General features: G+C 42.2%; 1 protein-coding gene across 3 annotated transcripts in view; it reads left to right on the forward strand.

Annotated features, from left to right (window-relative positions):
* Positions 1-20,768, forward strand: part of htr4 (5-hydroxytryptamine receptor 4) — a 170,362-nt gene that overhangs the window by 101,906 nt on the left and 47,688 nt on the right. For 2 of the 3 annotated variants that reach the window (XM_059650525.1, XM_059650526.1), the window contains exon 8: positions 14,436-14,509. The exons of the other annotated variant lie outside the window; for it this stretch is intronic. In XM_059650525.1, coding sequence (XP_059506508.1) covers positions 14,436-14,496 — 61 coding nt within the window. In that variant the 3' untranslated portion in view covers positions 14,497-14,509. The remainder of the gene's footprint in view (positions 1-14,435; positions 14,510-20,768) is intronic. 3 annotated transcript variants of the gene reach the window in all.

Consider the following 20,768-nt stretch of genomic DNA (forward strand, 5'->3'; position numbering starts at 1 on the left):
GGGGGTGGAGGTGTGGGGAGCTGGGGGGAAGTGGGAATCAGCATCTGCTGCCTGATGATGCATTGACACATCTGCATGACCTTTACATCCTGCAAGATGAGACAAATGGAGGAGGCATATACAAGCCACCAGCAGGCATGAATAGGAGGAAGAAACGTGAAGGCATTACACCTCACTATCCGTACTATTTCAAGATTTCTTTTATTCATTTACAACATGAGGGATTTGGCTAGACCAGCATTTATTGCCCGTCACTAATTGCCTTGGAGAAGGTGGTGGTGAACTGCCTTTTTGCTGTGAATTTTGACCCACATATAAGCCAGACTAGGTAAGGATGGTAGGTTTACTTTCCCAATGCCTCAGTGGGTGAACCTTCAGGGCCTGGAAGAGTAGGGGTGACATAAGGGCTCAAACTGTGCCTGGGGCTCATGTCAGAGGGCAGGGTCACTGTGCTCAGATTGAGATGCAGCCCAGGTCACATGCAACACCAGGACCAGTGATTTCTACCCTGGCCTTTGCACATCATCACATCACTCCCCCACCTCCTGCAAATACTTTCATGTCAGTAAGTAAATGAGGCTGTAAATGAGAAGAGCAGACTAATGCTTTGGTGATCAGTTCAAAATCCATCATGACGGCTGGTGGAATTTAAATCATTTCCTCAATACATTCTTGAATTCATGGCTAGTCTTCGTAATGATGATATAAAAGCTCTCATAGTCTGGTTCAAGAATCTATCTAGTTCACAAATGACCTTTTGTGAAGAAAATCCCTGATTATTATCCAGTCAGGGCTCCCACACGACTTCACTCTCTCAGCAATGTGGCTGACTCATTATTACTGACAAAGCAAATTAAACGTAAGCAACAAATGTTAATCTTGCCACTAATGGAGTTGTGGTGAATGTTAAAGGTTAGTCCTGCAGAACTCCCAGAGAAACATGGCCATTTGCAAGGCCATTTGTATTTTAATGCCTTTATAAATCATGTGGCTAGGAACTTGATATAAATTGATTTCCAATTCAACGAGTGGCTGGTCTATTAGTGTCTTTAAATGAAGGTGATATTATTTTTAGTATCACATCCATCCACTGAGCTGCAGAGACTTAAGTAGATCTTGGTTTTTGACTTGAGTAGATCTTGGACTCTATAACACTAAAGCCGCCAAACAATACAAAGCAATGAGGCCAAAATTGCATCTGACACAAATGATCACTCTGCAGCACTCAGCATCCTTCCACCTATTGGAGATGATACCAATAGCAGCACATTCTTGAAAGGCTAGTGGGGTAATAAGGCTTGAGTGAGATTTGAAAGTCGGAAAGCAGTCTTCGTAGAGCTGTGGATTCAGTAGCAGACCATCTCCAATAACTTCCAGTTGTCAGTAGGTGCCAATACCCAAACTGCTATAGACCTAAAAATATTGAGCAGCATGTGAATGGAACAAGCTAGCAGTTAACATAATCAAGAGGCTTTATTGCCATTTTAGGCAGACATTTTGATTATTTCTGACTGGAGCTGAGAAGGTGGCATTGGTTGCAAGATACTGCTCGCTGAGATTGCTTCGTTAATGCTGATTTCTTGTCCTGAAACTGGAGGTAATACGTAACTAATTTGAAACTTCCTATCTGGGAAAGTAAAAGATAAAAATAATTAACTACTTTGATGATTTGTGGTTAGTCACAGTAAAACGTAAGATTAAACAGCTCGTTATGCCTAGCAGCAATCTTCTAATTTTAGAAGGAAGCATGAAAAAACTAGGGCAAAAAACCCTGCAGCATCATTAAATCAAAAATAACAATCTTAAATCCTTATTTGATGGAACTGAGATATAAGAGAAATAGGAACTTGGAAAAAAAAATAAAGTGTAGCTCTCAAAAGAGCTCCGGTTTAACTACACATTATCTCTGGATTACTGAATTGTAAAATTATCGTTGTTTTAAAATCCTCACAAGGCCTCACTACCTTCCTCCCTCTTTCTTTCTCTCCTCCAAACCTATAGCCCTCTCAAGTCTGTGTGCTCCCTCAATTTTGGATTGTTGCACGCCCCCAGTTTTTATTGTGTGAATATAGCAGAAATTGCTGAGAATCTTAGCTCTGAAATTCTCTCCATAAATTTCATTGTCTTTATTTCTGTCTATCATTTTATGACACATGTTAAAATCTAACTCATGTGCTCCAATATCTCCTTCAAGAGCCCACTTAAAACTGAAGGCACTTTGTAAATGCAAGTTGTTTTTGTGCTGGACAGAAGGAAAACATAATATTCAGGAGAAAAAAAGATAACTTTGGATACTATTATCGTAGATAAATAGCTAAATTGTAAAATTCTTTAAGCATGGAGAACTGCAAAATATGGCTTCTTAGTGCTAAGGGGATGGCACTGAACATTAACAAACGAGTTGGAAGTTGTATCAGAGATAATGAGAGCTGCAGATGCTGAAGAATCCGAGATAACAGAGTGTAGAGCTGGATGAACACAGCAGACAAATCAGCATCCTAAGATGATGCTTGGCCTGCTGTGTTCATCCAACTCCACACTTTGTTCTCTCAGAGTTGGAAGTTGTGTCTGGAGAGAGCTTTCGTTAATCATATTGCTCTTCTTGGGCTACTGAATGACATAGAGGTGAAGTGCAGGCAGCAGAGAGGGGAAGCTATGCATGGAATGATGAAGTAGAAGGCTGTCAATACAAGACCATATCAACATCAGCCAAAGCAGTTCCTGCATTTCACCAAAAGTGGTGACTAAACTCTGCCATCTCCTGCAACTTGACCTACAGCCACACGGCAGATCACTGGTGCTTCTGGAAATGGCCTTGACAATCATGTGCCCTTGACCAGTAGATCTTTGCAGATAGGAGGACATGATATTAGCAACATTTCAGACTAACGTATTCAATGTGTCTGCATGGCCTCTTGAGTATTGGTACCTGCAGATATTACAGCAGCAGTCATTTTGTGTTGAATCAAACTGAACTGGCATGGCACCAACGTTGTCTCATGACCTCAGGTTGATCTTCATCTAAAGGTATTGAGTGACTATTGTCACAGAAATGCAACCAGTTCTACACTTCTAAAGATGCCCCTACCTCTGTGCGGAACTTTGAGCAAAATTGAAGCCAGACTCCTCCATGCTACTTGATGTATCGAGAGGCTTTATGGCAAGCCTGCCAATCTACAAATCAACATTCTTTTCTACGCTCCTCGAAGGAACACCTCAGATGAGCCATCTGCAGCAGAACCTGTCTGCAATCTTGCCCTCTGCTGGGCTGGCACACAAATCAACCTTTACCCTTGGTCTATGTGTTGATTTGAATATGACTAACAGTCATAAAGTCATAGAGATGTACAGCACGGAAACAGACCTTTCCATCCGGTTCATCCATGCCATCCCCATATCCTAGATAAATCTAGTCCGATTTTCCAACATTTGGCCCATATCCCTCTAAACCCTTCCTATTCATATACCCACTCAGATGCCTTTTAAATGCTGTGATTGTACTAGCCTCCACCACTTCCTCTGGCAGCTCATCCCATACATACACCACCCTCTGTGTGAAAACATTGCCCCTTAGGTCCCTTTTAAATTTTTTTACTGTCACCTTAAACCTATGCCCTCTGGTTTTTGACTCCGTCACCCCAGGAAAAAGACCTTGTCTATTTACCCTATCCACACCCCCCATGAATTTATAAACATCTATATGGTCACCCGTCAGCATCCAACATTCCAGGGAAAATAGCCCCAACCTATTCAACCTCTCCCTATAGCTCAAACCCTCTGGCCTTAACAACATTCTTATAAATCTTTTCTGAACCCTTTCAAATTTAACAATATCCTTCCCAGAGAGACCAGAACTGCACACAGTCTTCCAAAAGTGGCCTAACCAATATCCTGTACAGCTTCAACATGACCACCCAACTCCTCTACTTAATGCACTGACCAATAAAGGCAGACATACCAAGTGCCTATCTACTTCCGACTCACTTTTCAAGGAACTATGAACCTGCACCCTAAGGTCTCTTTGTTCAGCAACATTTCCCAGGACCTTAACATTAAGTGTATAAGTCCGACACTGATTTGCCTTTCCAAAATGCAGCACCTTGGATTTATCTAAATTAAAGCCCATCTGCCACTCGTTGGCCCATTGGCCCATCTGATCAAGGTCCCGTTATACTCTGAGATAACCTTCTCGCTCTTCACTACACCTCCAATTTTGGTGTCATCTGCACATTTACTTATCATGTCTACTATGTTCACATTCAAATCGTTTAAATAAATGATGAAAAGCAGTGAACTCAGCACCAATCCTTGTGGCACATTATTGAACACAGGCCTCCTGTGTATGAAAAGCAACTCTCCGCCATCACCCTCTGTCTTCTGCCTTCGAGCCAGTTCAGTATCCAAATGGCTAGTTGTCCCTGTATTCCATGTAACCTGACCTTGCTAACCAGTCTACCATGAGGAACCTTGTTGAACATCTAACTGAAGACCATATAGATCACATTCACCCCCTGCCCTCTTTGTTACCTCTTCAAAAAACTCACTCAAGTTAGTGAGAACCGACTTCCCATGTACAAAGCCATGTTGACTATCCCTAATCAGTTATCAGACCTGACTCAGCACTGCCAAATAAATAAATAAATGAGCTAGGAATGTATAAGTTTCCAAAGCTTGTATCAAATCTAAAGACAGAACTGAAGAGGCCGAACAGATTTTTGTATTTTGTTTTTGCAGAGAAGTGGTCAAGAACTTGGGATTAGTAATGCTGGAGGAATTGAACCAGCATTACAACCTGATGCAGGTCCCACAGAGAGCCACAAGTTTTTAAAGACACAGGAAACTCTCAACACCGCTCCCTTGCCCACTGTAAAACTGTTTAAATGGAGCAGAGGGGATTGTGATATGGATGTGTTGAGTTTATATGAAAATATTACTGACAGTACTGTCGTATTCTTTAGTATATAAAACATTCAGTTTGCATGCCTATCATCAGTCTTACCAGGGCCATTGCCAGTGATGGTGATGGAGGGAGCAAAATAATTTTTATTTGTAAGCTTTTATGGATGGAATGCATCACAGGGTAAGAGTAATGGGTTAAACATCAGTATTGAAGGACTGCATACTTGACATAGTGGCCAGTGTTTTCTATTTCCATGTTCTTCTATCTTCAGTTTCCCAGCTGTTAAAATGATTGGACAGAAAATTATGTTGCATTTTTCCCACAGATCATGCTCCTGAGATTTTGTTTAGAAATTGCTTTAATTAAAGACAAGAGACAACATGTGCTATTCCTTGTGGCGTTCTCAGTGCTGTTACCCTATAGTGATTGAAGAAAAATTCAACACAACACATAAATTTAGTTCAACAGCTTATATATTTTTTCTGTCTTCTGTTCTGCCAACAAGGAGAAAAGTAACAATTTGGATCAGAGCCTGATTTACTGCTTGCTAAAATAGTAGTAAAACTGTCCCGAGGGAGTTGTTTTCCAAAGGTTCGAGTGCAATGTTTACTTTGTGACATCAAAGCAAATCGTAGATTTATTTCTCAAATTTTATGGCCTTGTTCTTATTTGAAACATTTTTTTCCATCTTTACTTTCTCTTACTGAGAACAACAAAATAACAACCAACTAAACATTCACAACTTTTGTCAACCAAATGGCAAGAAACTTCTGAGTTTTAATATTCAAATCTTTCAATTTCATTGTGAAAAGCTCCAGTTGTGATAACACGAAAACCAAATATTTTCCAATCTTTGAGCTGTTAAAATCCTTCTTTATGATTTGCTTTGTTACTACTTTAACATTGGTAGAAATAATTCAGTGGGGATTGTGGTCACAGTTCCTACTATCAAAGACTGTGCCTTCACTGAAGATTTTGTTGTTGTAATGACAGCAAATTTGTTACTATTAACAATCATTACTCCTCTGAAACCTAGAGTCCAGGTATGCACAGTGAAACACAGGAATCCAGTAGTTACTGTCCATGATTCTTCGCCATAGGGGCATGGTTGATGTTGAAGTCCATGGGTGAAGTCCAAGTTGAACTGCATGATTGAAGTCCACCCAGATAGAAGTTGAATATAAATCACTGAACTGATGAGAATTTTCCAATTTTATGCAATTAGTCTTGATGTAAAAAGCCTTTGGAAAATGTTGTAAAAAGTAATTAACAGGAAGTACCTAATTTAATTGATGCTGGTTTTCCCATATCACTATTGTCGAAGTGTTTTGCTACTTGTTTGGGAAGTAAAAGGAAGTACTGCTCCTTCATCTCTCACTCTGGCCTGTCACTCCAGCTGATCGCCTTTTCTGTTTCTACACTGACATTTTACCCATCCATCATTTATTCTCCCATTGTCTACCCATATCCTAGGAAAGCACATTTTACATTTTTGTCAGCCATGCTTATCTGTACTCCTCATTCCCCAATGTTTCTGCTCATTAAGATCTTTAGCCAAGTACTGCTTCACTCATTATCACCACTGTCCCAGAGATGTAGCATCTGTGGCCCAGCTGCCTTTCCCTATTCAGTCATGCACAATGTTGAACCCAAACCAGAACCCACGAAGAAGGGTCTTGACCCGAAACATCAGCTTTCCTGCTCCTCTGATTCTGCTTGGCCTGCTGTGCTCATCACGCTCTACACCGTGTTATCCCACATATATTGACATTTGTTTGCCATTGTTTTATCTCTATGTATAATCTATCAAAGTCTCTCTGTAATTTTATGCTTCCAGCTATGCCACATTCTTTGTTATCAATCTCTGTGACATCAGAAAACTTAGAAAACATGTTCCCTCTTCTGCAATATATGTCAACTAGAAGTGAGGAAATATTTTTTGTCTGTTCTTTTGAGGCAAAAATGTTCATTACCTGTGGTGTTTGGCAGTGTAGGAACGTTAGACTTAAAACAAGAGGGTTAAAGGCAGGGAAATGTTCTGCAGGAATCAGTGCTGGGCCCCTTCTTGTTCATAATATATATAAATGGCTTAAAGGAAAATGTAGGGGGGCTGATTAGATGTTTGCAAATGAGACAAAGACTGGGGGAACTGCAAATAGTGAGGATGATTGCTAGAAGATTCAGCAGAAAATAGATAGGCTGGAGACTTGTGTGGAGAAATGACAGATGGAGTTTAATCCCAACAAATGCAAGGTGATGCATTTTGAAGATTTAATCCAGGACAGAAGTATACAGGTAATGGCAGAACCCTTAGTAACATCAACATACAGAGAGATCTAGGCATACAGGTCTACAGGCCCCTGAAAGTGACAAGCCAAATGGATAAGATGGTCAAGAAGGCATATGGCATGCTTGCCTTCTCTGTTCAGGGCATAGTGTATAAAAATTGGCAAATGATGCTGCAGTGCATTAAATTTTAGTTACCCCATATTTTGAATTTTGTGTACAGTTCTGGTCGCCAAGGGTGTGGAGACTTTGGAGAGCAGACACATAAAAGCAAAAGTTTTTTTGGTTTAGAAAGGCATGTGTCAGCACAGTCTTGGTGGGCCAAAGGACCTACTCCCATGCTGTGCTCTCCTTTGTTCTACTGCTATATGAAGCTGTGGGTCAACAATTCCTGGAACATTTTGTATAATTTTGGGCACAACACCTGGGAAAGAATAGATTCAACTTGGAACGAGTACAGTTCCAATTCATCAAGAAGTTAATAGGATTCCAAGGAACAAATTATGAGCAGAGATTCCATGAATTAGAGCTCTGATTTTTGTTCGTGGATCATGGGCACCGAAGTTGGGGGAAATCCTGGCTCTGCAAAATTCAGCTCTAAAAGTGGCTGCCCACTCTTCCCGTTTTCAGTCCATCTGTGTTGGCATTCCGGCTGGGTAAGCAGAGAAGAATGGATGAAGCTGTCGGCTGCCATAGCAAGCTATGTGGAAAGCTAGCCTGAGCCCTCTGCATTGTGTTCAATGTGTAAAAATAAAGTTTAAAACATAAACCATCCCTCTTACTCATAGCCACTCACTCTCCAAGCTCCATCCATATTAATCCATGCCAACCTATGCCACAGTACTCACCGTGTCATAACACCTGTGCCATACTATGTCCTTCTACCAATCCCCCTAACTCCTCATTCTATTTTTGCACTCTATGATCATCTAAGCATACTATATGGTTCCTGATACTCCTTTGTCAATGTAACCATCCGCCATGGTCCCTCATTTCCCAGTCATTCTCCTCGCAATTTAAAGTCTTTATCTGAAGTCATCCCCACCACCCTTGGCTCTGCGTTTATCTTGCAAAATCACCTATTACTCAACATAGGCATAATGTAAGAGGTACTCTGACAGCTAACAATGCTATCATCATATTGATGATGCTGCAATTGAAGAAAAAACACTTTCATTGATACAAAAAAATCCAACCACTGAAATTGCTTCAATGACGTCCTTATGAAAAAAGCTTAATTGTTCAATGATTTATGTAAACACACAATCATGTAAGTGCATAATCTCTTATGTCAATAAACATTTCCAAAATAAAAGTTTTAAATATCTTTTGTCAACATGATAAGCCATTTTAACGTCATATCTCTAGGGCTGGAGGGACTTGAAACCAGACCCTCAAGTCCAGAGTTAGTGATGTTATCCTTGTGTCACAAGACCCACTCCTGGTTTTATTTGAACAGGCATTCTAAAATACTTAACTGTTTTCTTACTCCACACTTTAGTTTGGGCAGTTCCTGGAGAACTTTGCCCATCCCAATATTTTTATGATAATAAAATGTGAGGCTGGATGAACACAGCAGGCCAAGCAGCATCTCAGGAGCACAAAAGCTGACGTTTCGGGCCTAGACCCTTCATCAGAGAGGGGGATGGGGGGAGGGAACTGGAATAAATAGGGAGAGAGGGGGAGGCGGACCGAAGATGGAGAGCAAAGAAGATAGGTGGAGAGGGTGTAGGTGGGGAGGTAGGGAGGGGATAGGTCAGTCCAGGGAAGACGGACAGGTCAAGGAGGTGGGATGAGGTTAGTAGGTAGCTGGGGGTGCGGCTGGGGGTGGGAGGAAGGGATGGGTGAGAGGAAGAACCGGTTAGGGAGGCAGAGACAGGTTGGACTGGTTTTGGGATGCAGTGGGTGGGGGGGAAGAGCTGGGCTGGTTGTGTGGTGCAGTGGGGGGAGGGGATGAACTGGGCTGGTTTAGGGATGCAGTGGGGGAAGGGGAGATTTTGAAACTGGTGAAGTCCACATTGATACCATATGGCTGCAGGGTTCCCAGGCGGAATATGAGTTGCTGTTCCTGCAACCTTCGGGTGGCATCATTGTGGCAGTGCAGGAGGCCCATGATGGACATGTCATCAAGAGAATGGGAGGGGGAGTGGAAATGGTTTGCGACTGGGAGGTGCAGTTGTTTGTTGCGAACTGAGCGGAGGTGTTCTGCAAAGCGGTCCCCAAGCCTCCGCTTGGTTTCCCCAATGTAGAGAAAGCCGCACCGGGTACAGTGGATGCAGTATACCACATTGGCAGATGTGCAGGTGAACCTCTGCTTAATGTGGAATGTCATCTTGGGGCCTGGGATGGGGGTGAGGGAGGAGGTGTGGGGACAAGTGTAGCATTTCCTGCGGTTGCAGGGGAAGGTGCCGGGTGTGGTGGGGTTGGAGGGCAGTGTGGAGCGAACAAGGGAGTCACGGAGAGAGTGGTCTCTCCGGAAAGCAGACAGGGGTGGGGATGGAAAAATGTCTTGGGTGGTGGGGTCGGATTGTAAATGGCGGAAGTGTCGGAGGATAATGCGTTGTATCCGGAGGTTGGTAGGGTGGTGTGTGAGAACGAGGGGGATCCTCTTGGGGCGGTTGTGGCGGGGGCGGGGTGTGAGGGATGTGTCGCGGGAAATGCGGGAGACGCGGTCAAGGGCGTTCTCAATCACCGTGGGGGGGAAGTTGCGGCACTTGTCCCCACACCTCCTCCCTCACCCCCATCCCAGGCCCCAAGATGACATTCCACATTAAGCAGAGGTTCACCTGCACATCTGCCAATGTGGTATACTGCATCCACTGTACCCGGTGCGGCTTTCTCTACATTGGGGAAACCAAGCGGAGGCTTGGGGACCGCTTTGCAGAACACCTCCGCTCAGTTCGCAACAAACAACTGCACCTCCCAGTCGCAAACCATTTCCACTCCCCCTCCCATTCTCTTGATGACATGTCCATCATGGGCCTCCTGCACTGCCACAATGATGCCACCCGAAGGTTGCAGGAACAGCAACTCATATTCCGCCTGGGAACCCTGCAGCCATATGGTATCAATGTGGACTTCACCAGTTTCAAAATCTCCCCTTCCCCCACTGCATCCCTAAACCAGCCCAGTTCATCCCCTCCCCCCACTGCACCACACAACCAGCCCAGCTCTTCCCCCCCACCCACTGCATCCCAAAACCAGTCCAACCTGTCTCTGCCTCCCTAACCGGTTCTTCCTCTCACCCATCCCTTCCTCCCACCCCCAGCCGCACCCCCAGCTACCTACTAACCTCATCCCACCTCCTTGACCTGTCCGTCTTCCCTGGACTGACCTATCCCCTCCCTACCTCCCCACCTACACCCTCTCCACCTATCTTCTTTGCTCTCCATCTTCGGTCCGCCTCCCCCTCTCTCCCTATTTATTCCAGTTCCCTCCCCCCATCCCCCTCTCTGATGAAGGGTCTAGGCCCGAAACGTCAGCTTTTGTGCTCCTGAGATGCTGCTTGGCCTGCTGTGTTCATCCAGCCTCACATTTTATTATCTTGGAATCTCCAGCATCTGCAGTTCCCATTATCTCCAATATTTTTATGTACTGTTTATGCCTGAGAATACTTTTTCATAAACCCAAAGTGTGGCTTATTTCCACCAAAGGTATCCATCCTGGGATCAGATCCAAAGAAGTACTTTCCAAAAGGGGAAAAAATGTAAAATTTTCCTTCAGCCCTTACCCCTCATGCCCTATTCAGTCCTGTCACCCCACAGATGCCCCGTGTCCAACCCATACAACTTATGTACTTTACCCATCTCTGATTGACCCACAAATACCAATGTTAAATTTTTGCCCACTCCATCCACCTCCTTGTCCTCCCTCACCTACCATGCCAATGCAGTGAGAATCCAGAAAAGCCCAAGTATTTAGGAGGAAAAGTATGGTTCAATCACTTAGTTTTCCATATTGCAGTGCACAATCTATTCTTAAAAACACATTTTGACACTTATGTGCACTTCATGGTAGGACATGACAAGTTGGACAGTTCCAAGAGGTTTATGCACTATCTGTACACAATATCCTCCATAGTTGACAGTCTCAAAGGGAACCTGATCCACCCTTCCCCAAAGGATAGCCCTTGTGCCCATCCTTTCCAAAAAACTGACCTCCACCCCAAGGTATGCAGGGACCACATTCAGAGGGGCATCTCAGCTCTCCAAAGGCGTACTCTATCTATTCAAAGGAAATATGTTAAGACCAGAACTGGTGAAATCTCTGCTCTGTGGCTTTCGGAGACTGGAGATTCCAACACTATGATTCAGTGGAGACAGTTGACCATTGAAATGTCCAGCTGCCTCCAGAAATCGTGGATTCACAAACTACAGACTACCTCTGAAATAACTCCAGGACAGCTGGTATCCCATCACCAAGTCACCCTTTATTTACACATGCATGTAGAAGACACTAACCCAGCTCGTACAGAGCCGCCTCTTGGAATGAACGGAACTCCTGACACTCTTGTTTATATCCGTCAGCTAGTACGCCCTGATTGGATCAAGTTAACAACTCTGATCTTATTCTATATGGTCTGCCTGACAGCCCCCAACCCCATTCTTATGAAATGAGAAATTCAGGCACAGGATGAGGAATTGTGATATCTTCTGCACTTTCAGTGCAATGGAATCCCTTCCCACCATGACAGAAATACAGGTCTAGGTTTGTATTTTAAGTTTATATACATTTAAGGGATATGAGGATTCAAAATTTTGAAGTAAGTTAAAAAGGAAAAAAGAAGTAAATGAATTATTTTTTCTGCTGGTGAGGCAGGCCATTCAGGATAAAAGTTAAGGAACAACTTGTATGTGAAGAATGTACAAGTGCAGAGCCTCTCTCACAAAGCTGTACACGCTAGCTATGTTAATAGTTTTCAGTGTGAGATTGATTGCTTTAAGGTAGTCACAAGTATTAAGAGATTATGGAACCAAGTATAGAGTTTGGATATAGATTGGTCATGATCTCATTGAGTAAAACAGGCTCCAGGTCATTAATGTCCTTCTACCATTCATCTGCACTCCCTGAATTTTAGGTACTTTTATTGTGAAGTAGAACTCCAGTGAATATGGATATAAAAGACAGTAGTTGTGAAGGACATGCGTGAAAATGACAAAAATACATTCATATGGAGTAAAAATTAAATTCTAATTGCTTAATTTCACAAATTATGTCACACCTGTAAGAGACAAAATGTATTACACAAGATAATTGCATGGACTAAATTACTCTGTCTTTATCCACATTGTTGTTATATTTAAAGGCAACATTTAGGTATCACTGACAGTAACAGATTTAAACAGGTAATGGCTGTCAGTGTATAAGATAGCTCATCATGTGAATGAAACTTCCATTATCCTACATAGTTGTATGCCTATTTTGCCCGAGTCCACCAACCCACTCTATAGTATTTTCACTTTAATTCATTTACTTTCTTGCTAAAAATATTGAACAGAGAAATGAAATGGTAGCCATCTAAATTCTTCCAGAAATCCCACCATTGCTCCTTTGCAAAACAACAGGAGAATAGGATATGGAGTGGATACTATAGGAATCATGTAGAGACAATGTGGAGAAAAGAAACAAGTATGCCTAGAGGGCAGAGTTTACATAGTCAAGTTTAGGCACAAAAGAGCAAAAGTTGGATCATCTTTATTTTAATGCAATGATTCTTGTGGGTAAGGCTGATGAGTCAATAGTAGAGAGGGTTGAAGGAGGACATAATTGAGATATGCAAAATTGGGTGGCATAAATAGTGACATTATGAAAATACCTTTCCCCTTAGTGCAGGGATCAATAACCAGGAGGCAGAGTTTCAAGGTAAGGGGCAGAGGGTTTAGACAGGATTTAAGGAAGACTTTTTTTCACCTAGATGATGATTGGTATGTGGAACTCACTGCCTGAAAGGGTGGTAGAGACGGGAACTATCACAACACTTAAGAAACATTGAAATGAACACCTGAAAGCCACAGCACTCAAAACTACATAGCAAGTGCTAGAAAATGGGATGATACAAGGTAGGTGTTTGAGATGTTTCGAAGGGCTTCTTTCAGTGCTGTAGAGCTCTATGACGGTCTGCATTCCACTGCGAATCAAAATGCATAAAAAGGGCATAACGGAGCTTGCTGACTTACGATGCTCGCAGTGGTAGAATAGTTTATGGACACTCATTGTCAAGGTTCATATGAATGAAGAACCAACCTATGTGCCAAGAACAAACAATTTCCTGAAAGCAGTCTTCCATAACATACAGGGAAGATGGTAAAATTGAATCCTGCTTAAAACCTGGAAACCAAGTGTTAAATTCTGGACATGACATATCACTAGTACCCCAGAAGAAGAGGATCGATGTTCAACAAGACTGTCCCGTAACAAGACACACCCTGGGCTGTGTTAAGAAGGTAACAGTCTGACATCTACCCCTCAGGGGAAGCAAGTCCTACCCTCAAAGTCTGCCAGCTAATTTGATTGAACCTGTAGTGCTAGTAATCCCAGCACTGGTGAAACCCAATTGTGGGTGCTGCTGGGACTGGAAGGAGACACACAAAATCAAGGTGGTGTCCTGAGCCTTTTGGGCAGACATATATGGAGAAGCCTAGAAAAGAGGATAGAGGAACATTTTTTTTTGGTGACCAAGCAGCAGGTGGCAAAGTAGGTGGAGGTGGGAGGGGAGTGGTCCCTCTGATGTGCACAGGGAACACCCCAAAGGACATGCCAGCCCTTACTTCCCACTTTTTAACCAGCAGGGCTGCATTCCAACTCCAACCAGGCTGTCCATGTCAACTGTATATTGGTGTACGCAATGCAATGATTATGTCACTTGACATGTCAACAAGCCCAATTATCTGTTCATTACTATTAAAACTCGTGGGTGGGCTCTCCAACCATTTTATAGGGCTGGATTGGCCGTGGGTGGAAAAATAGTGGTCAGTATAATATACATTCACTCCCACCCAAGGACTGGGACAGGAAATCTCGTCGCAAAGCTACTTTTATGTGTGTAATTTATTAGCATGTGTACTTTGCATTAAAACCAGAGGAATCAATCAAGCAAAATAATAATACTCCTCTACTATGTTTCTTAATTTAATTCATTGCAGTCACATGTTTGGTACCTTTATCTTATTCTCTATCTATTAACTATCTTTTCACTTTTATCTTTTTCTATGTCCAACAATCTGCAACCTTTCCTGCTTGAACTTTGAAGTGGCTGTTCTGCAGTCTCCAAGCTGTTGCTGCAATTCTGTAGTAGCCCTGAACCTGTGTAGATCTAAAAAAAACGTAAGTGACGCTGGATTTTTATATCTCTCATCCATTGACAGTTTAGTTCAGCTGTAAAAATCTTGAAAAGAAATATTCCCTCACAAGTTTTATAAGTTTGGTGTTTACTTTGAAACTTATGTTAATAAAACTGAAAGAAAATTACAGCAACTGAGATGAACATTGTCTGCTTGGCATCACTTTGTTTTTTATCTTTTAAGAAATTAACATGTACAATATTTATAATATGATAAGGTTTGCTTTAGGAGTCAGTATGGTCAAAAGTTTCAACTCTCCATATCATTGAAATGTAGCTCCCTTTTGCCATTGCTGCTGTGTCACCAAACATTTTTAGTATCATGATATCACTACAGTGCAGAGGGAGGCCATTCAGCCCACTGAGTCCACACTGACATATGATATGGTCAACTATAATGATAAGAGTGCTGTCGGAGGAGTACAAAGTGTGCTGGAAACTTCATTAGACTATTATCCTGACATCTCGTAGCCCTACCAGCTGATATGTCAAAGATGTCAAATTTGGGGATACAACTTAAGATGACAAATTTGCACCTCACTTACAAACAGTGAGCAATGAGATGGCCCAGCAGTGATCAGTCTTTAAAGGACATACTCACAACTTGCAGGTGAGGTAATTTTGAAGAACCTTTGCAATTGCAATGCCTAGAATTACTGAAGTGTATTTTTTGGAGTTGTTATAGTGATATGCACATTTGTTATTGCTGCCTTATTGTTTTGCTGCATCTTCAGCTCAAGTTAAAAAAAAAATCAGCTGCTGTAGTTAGGCCGGCAGCAACTCTTGGGTATCGGAATTTCACAGGAATCGGAATAAAGTTGAGTGGGTTAGGGAGCAAAAGATCCATGGTTGCCCAATCAATGTAATGTTCACTGTGACATTTGGCAGAACATGGATGAGTTGAGACTAAAGAAGGACCACGGGCAGGAATATACTATCATCCTGAAGGATCTCAGACATTGAATGTCATGGGTTTTGTTGCAGTAAGCTGCAAAGTGAAAATAGGAATCTCCTCCATAGGGTTTAGGAGCTAGCGTTGCCTCTCTATATACTGCTTTGGTTCTTCTCCTGTGTGATTACTTCACCCTGCATGACAAAGAAAAACAAACAGAATGTCAATGATTGTGCGGTACTGTTTGGGGAAGGTACCTGCCATAGCTGAATTACTGGAAATGTGTGGAGGCAGAAAGGGGTGGGTCATTCAGACAGTAATTAGAATTTGTAGCTAATTACTACATAAAGTGGTTGAGGTGACCAGCATAAAGGGATTTAAGGATAAACATTCTAAATATTTGATAGTCAAAGGAATGGAAGGAGCATGGCGTAGTGAATAAGGCACCTAAATTCTGTTTGCAACATGAGAGAGACATTGCACAGTGGTAATGTCAGTAGACTGGTAATCTTGCACCTGATATTCTGTGGACATGGGTTCAAAGCCCACTGAGGCAGATGGTGGAATTCCAATTCAATGCAAAAGCTGGGATTTAAACCGCATGCATTGCACAGAGGAAGTAGGCGATCAAGTCAGCATGGATGTTGTAAACTAAAAACCTGATTCTAAACTGTAACAAAATCACTTCTTAAAAAATTCATTCTTGAGACATGAGCGGTGCTTACTGAACCAGCATTTATTGTCCATCCCTGGTTGACCTTGAGAAGCTGGTGGCGAGCTGCCTTTTTGAACAACTGCAGACCATGTAGATGCAGAATGCTGTTAGAAAGGGAATTCCATGAGTTTTGCTGTAGCACTGCAAGTTATGAATGGAGTTTTATAGAGTGCCAGCCCTGGGAATGAGCCGGCAGTTGGAACAGTCAATAAAATCAGATCCCATGGTAACCACACTTACCTCACAGCTGCTGGTATTTTGCCAGTGGTTGGGGGGGAGCATTTGGTAGCCTACTCACCTTTGGACCAATTGAGACCCTGAAGTTGCAAATTATTGGCCACATAAATGCCTCTTTCCACTGATATGGATATTTTACCAGCAACAAGAGATGGCCACATCTTCTAGTGAAACCTTTTTGATGAATGATCAGGAATCCCTCCTGTTCGGGTGCTGAATGGAGGCAGACCCCCAACTTATTCCCACTTATGCCCTGCCAAGGTTACTACCACTTACCCCCAAGTCATTTGGTCACTCTTGAAAACCCCTGGACTTTACTTACAGGGGTCTGGGAAGATGGCTGGACTTCAGTGGAAACTGCCTTTAGGCCTGGGGCAGCCACTGCTGTCAATGGTGCTGCCGATATGAGACAGCTGCCAGCCATTTGACAGGTCACTGCAGAACAATGCATTCAAATGGAAGTGGAGCAATGCCAATGCATCCATATTTAATTACAACGTTTGTTATATTGCTATTTTAACCAACGTGTGATTAGATCACCAGTTGCAATTTACAGTTGAAGTAAATGAAAGCTCTCTAAGCATATTTATTGTTAAAACGACAAATAGCAATCCTGTAATAACCAGTCAGTGTTGCCAGTTTTCTTTTCATACTTTGCAGAAAGCAATATCATGTTGATTTACCTGTTGCACCTTATATTCTGAATATAATTACATGTTATTTGCATATTCGTGGACTAATTGCTTTCTCTGTTAGTAATTTAAAAAACACCTTGCTTCTTTTACTGAATTGTCCAAGCAGTTAAAAATGAAGCTAGAGCTTACATATTCCTTTCCCACACCATATTGGTTTGAGCTTGAGCTTTTAAATATACAGACTGTGATCCAATGATGTAATTGGTGATCAATTAACATGAGGAAGTAGTGATGGCTCCCCCGGCCCAGTTAACTTGTCTGGAGCAAGAGCCAGGACCTGAATAGATAACTGCTGTACTTTTGTCAAAGTTTTCTTGAGGGCAGAGAAGAACTGGAGTTTATCTCTATGCCCTGCAAGAAAACCTTGCTGTTGTCTTACCCCAGCTTCCTCCTCTCACCTCCATCAGGGAATTGCCTCCTGGAGCATTTATGGTGTCAGGTACATTGTCCCAGAGCAAAGTCCTGTTCGTCAATTTTAGTTCCCAAAGCAGCTGTTTCCCACAGAAATCCCGGTCATTTTGACCCAGAAGTGAATAAACAGCAAACTAAGGAAGAACAACCATTACAGCTCTATTTGATTGCTGACATTCCCAGATATTTATGCTGCTTTTTAAAAATTAATTTATGGGACATGAGCATTACCAGCTGGTCCAGCATTCATTGCCCATCCATATTTGCCCTTGAGAAGGTGGTAGTGAGCTGTCTTCTTGAACCGTTGCAGTTCACCTGCTGTGGGTTGACGCACAAAGCCTTTAGGGAGGGAATTCCGGGATTTTGCCCTGGTGACAGTGAAGGAATGAAGTCAAAATGTTTCCAAGTCAGGATAATGAGTGGTTTGGAGTGGACCTTGAAGATGGTGGTGTTCCCGTGAATCTGCTACTGCCCATGTCATTCTCGATAGAAGTGGTCATGGATTTAGAAGATGCAATCTGAGGATCTTTGGTGAATTTCTTCAGTGCATCTTGTAGGTGGTACACACTGCTGTGATGGAGAGAGTAGATGCTTGTGGATGTGATGCCAGAGCAGTCGGCTCTTTTGTCCTAGATGGTGTCAAGCTTCTTGACTGTTGTTGGAGCGGCACTCATCCAGGCAAGTGGGGAGTATCCCATTAAACTCCTGTGCTTTGTCAATGATAGACAGGCTTTGGGGCATCAGGATGTGAGTTACTCAATGCAGTAATCCTAACCTCTGACCTGTTCTTGTAGCCATTTTTTTATGTGATGAATGTAGTGAGTTTCTGGTCAATGGTAACATTGGTAACAATGGTAAGGATGGTGATAGTGAGGGATTCGGTGATGGTAACACTACTGAATGTCAAGGGGCAGTGGATAGAATGTCTGACATTGAGATGGTCATTTGCGGGCATTTGTGTGTTGCAAATGTTACTTGCCACTTGTCAGACCAAGTCTGAACGTTGTCCAGATCTCGTCGTGTTTGAACATGGATTGCTTCAGTATCTGAGACATCATGAATGGTGCTGAATATTGTGCAATCATCAGCAAACATCCCCACTTCTGACCTTATGATGGAAGGAAGGTTATTTATGAAGCAGTTGAAGATGGTTGAGCCTAGGACACTACCCTGAGGAACTGCTGCTAAGATGTCCTGGAGCTGGTATGACGGAGATTATATCCTGCAGATCCACCCAAATATGAATAAAAATCAACGCAGGATCTTGAATACTGAGTTGACGAACTTAGATCTGGACTAGTCAGGGTATCATCTGCTGCTATAGCAGCCACACGTTGAAAGGAAGATGTTAAGTGACTGTAAACTTTGCTAAGACTCATACTGACCATTTCAGGCAGTCTGCCACATCTTTAATGGCAAAATCATTTAAAGAAGTTGACCCAGTGCATAAGTTGATCTCTAGGGATGATATGCATAAACATCTTCCTCTTAAACAAGAATAAAATTGAGTAAACATCAAATTATGTAGTTTGCTTGGATATTAATCCTCCATTGAGAAAGCTAAGGACTTCACCTTGATTAAAATTTCAACTTGATTGTGAATCTTAGGACAATAACTGTTCGATTGATTGGTTTAAAGTTGTTATAATGATCTCAATTTAAATTTTCAGCTTTTGTGTGGAACCTTATGGTTACCATCTGTGTTTTAATCTAATTAATCCCTGCAAGGCAGTATTTGCAGACCATCAGACATCAAACGCAAAAGTTTCAAAATTTTAGTTTTTTTGTTGTATTGTTTCCTGATCTGCTGCTACTAACTCAGTGATATGTATTAAAAGGTAAAGACTGTTGTATGGACCAAATGGGAATAAATTTTATGACTGCAAATGCACATCATAATATTGTCATCATAAATCTGCTCTTGTTAACTTTTAATATTTCACAGAAATAGTGACATTTTCCATTGCAAAACTTATTAGTAATGTCTAAACTTCATTCGAGGGCTGCTGAATTATTGATAAACTTGCAGAATAGTTCATAAAATATCAAAATATTTGTGTAATATCAAAATATAAGAAAAATCTGTTGTACAAGGTTAGGTTTGCAAATTTACTGAAACAATCCATCAAGTTTAGTACAAAAATCGTGACATTTCTTATGGCAGGAGCTGAGTTAATTCAAACTGTCAACATTGCACAATATAAAGTAACACACTATCTGGTGTTTGGACATAAGAGTTAAGGGCCCACATCTTTCGATTAGAAGATGGTTATTGCAGTGGCATAGACTTGGAATATGTACAGTGTTCATGCGGAAGTCCGGATGAAGTTAACTCTACGAAAATTTGCCATGAAGTTGAAGTCTGGAACCCTCCTAGAGTGTGCTCAACTTAGAGTCAGAATCCCCAACTCTGCCCCCAGATACCCCCGGAGTATCAGATGTGGCATTACCCAGATTACTCTGCCACATCTGATACTTCACCCAAAAAGCACTATCCCATTGTCTGACCCAACCTAATCCAAACCCAACCTAATTCAAACCCAACCTAATCCAAACCCAACCTAATCCAAACCCAACCCAATCCAAACCCAACCTAATCCAAACCCAACCCAATCCAAACCCAACCTAATCCAAACCCAACCTAATCCAAACCCAACCTAATCCAAACTTAACCCCTGACTCTCACTACTCCTCATGGACCAGGAACTGACTCTGCCCTGACCCAGCCCCACACCAATCAGCAGCTTACAACAGTCTTTCCTCTGAAAACTGAGTTGCCATTCCAATTTTTTCAGGATTTCTGTTTAGCTCTACGACCTCCTCGTCATTTTATTCTTGAGACAGGAAGGAAGTACTAACCTGTCTGACATCACCGTTCATCTCCACAAGTGTAGGAACAGGCTGTCTTACAGTTCTTAAAATCCATACACTTTCAGCCATCTACTTCTGACACCATGCTTCATGTGCAGGCTTCAACAGTTTCTGCTCCTTAAAATTACTCCACAGAATCCCATCACCAAATCACCGTTTATTTACTCGTGGGAAGTCTTTGACACTGATCCAGCTTCTTCAGAGACAGCTCTCAGAATGAACAGAACCTCTGATACAAGATCAGAAGTTGCTGGAGTAGCTCAGCAGGTCTGGCAGCATGTATAAAGAAAATATCAGTGTTAATGTTTCAAGCCTGGTGACCCTTCTGAGCAAACATTAATTCTGATTATTTTCTTCACAGATGCTGCCAGACCTGCTGTGCTTTTCCAGCAACTTTTGTTTTTGCTCCAAATTAACAGCAT

Source organism: Stegostoma tigrinum, chromosome 13 (genome assembly GCF_030684315.1).
Source record: "Stegostoma tigrinum isolate sSteTig4 chromosome 13, sSteTig4.hap1, whole genome shotgun sequence".
In the NCBI taxonomy this organism is placed as follows: Eukaryota; Metazoa; Chordata; class Chondrichthyes; order Orectolobiformes; family Stegostomatidae; genus Stegostoma; species Stegostoma tigrinum.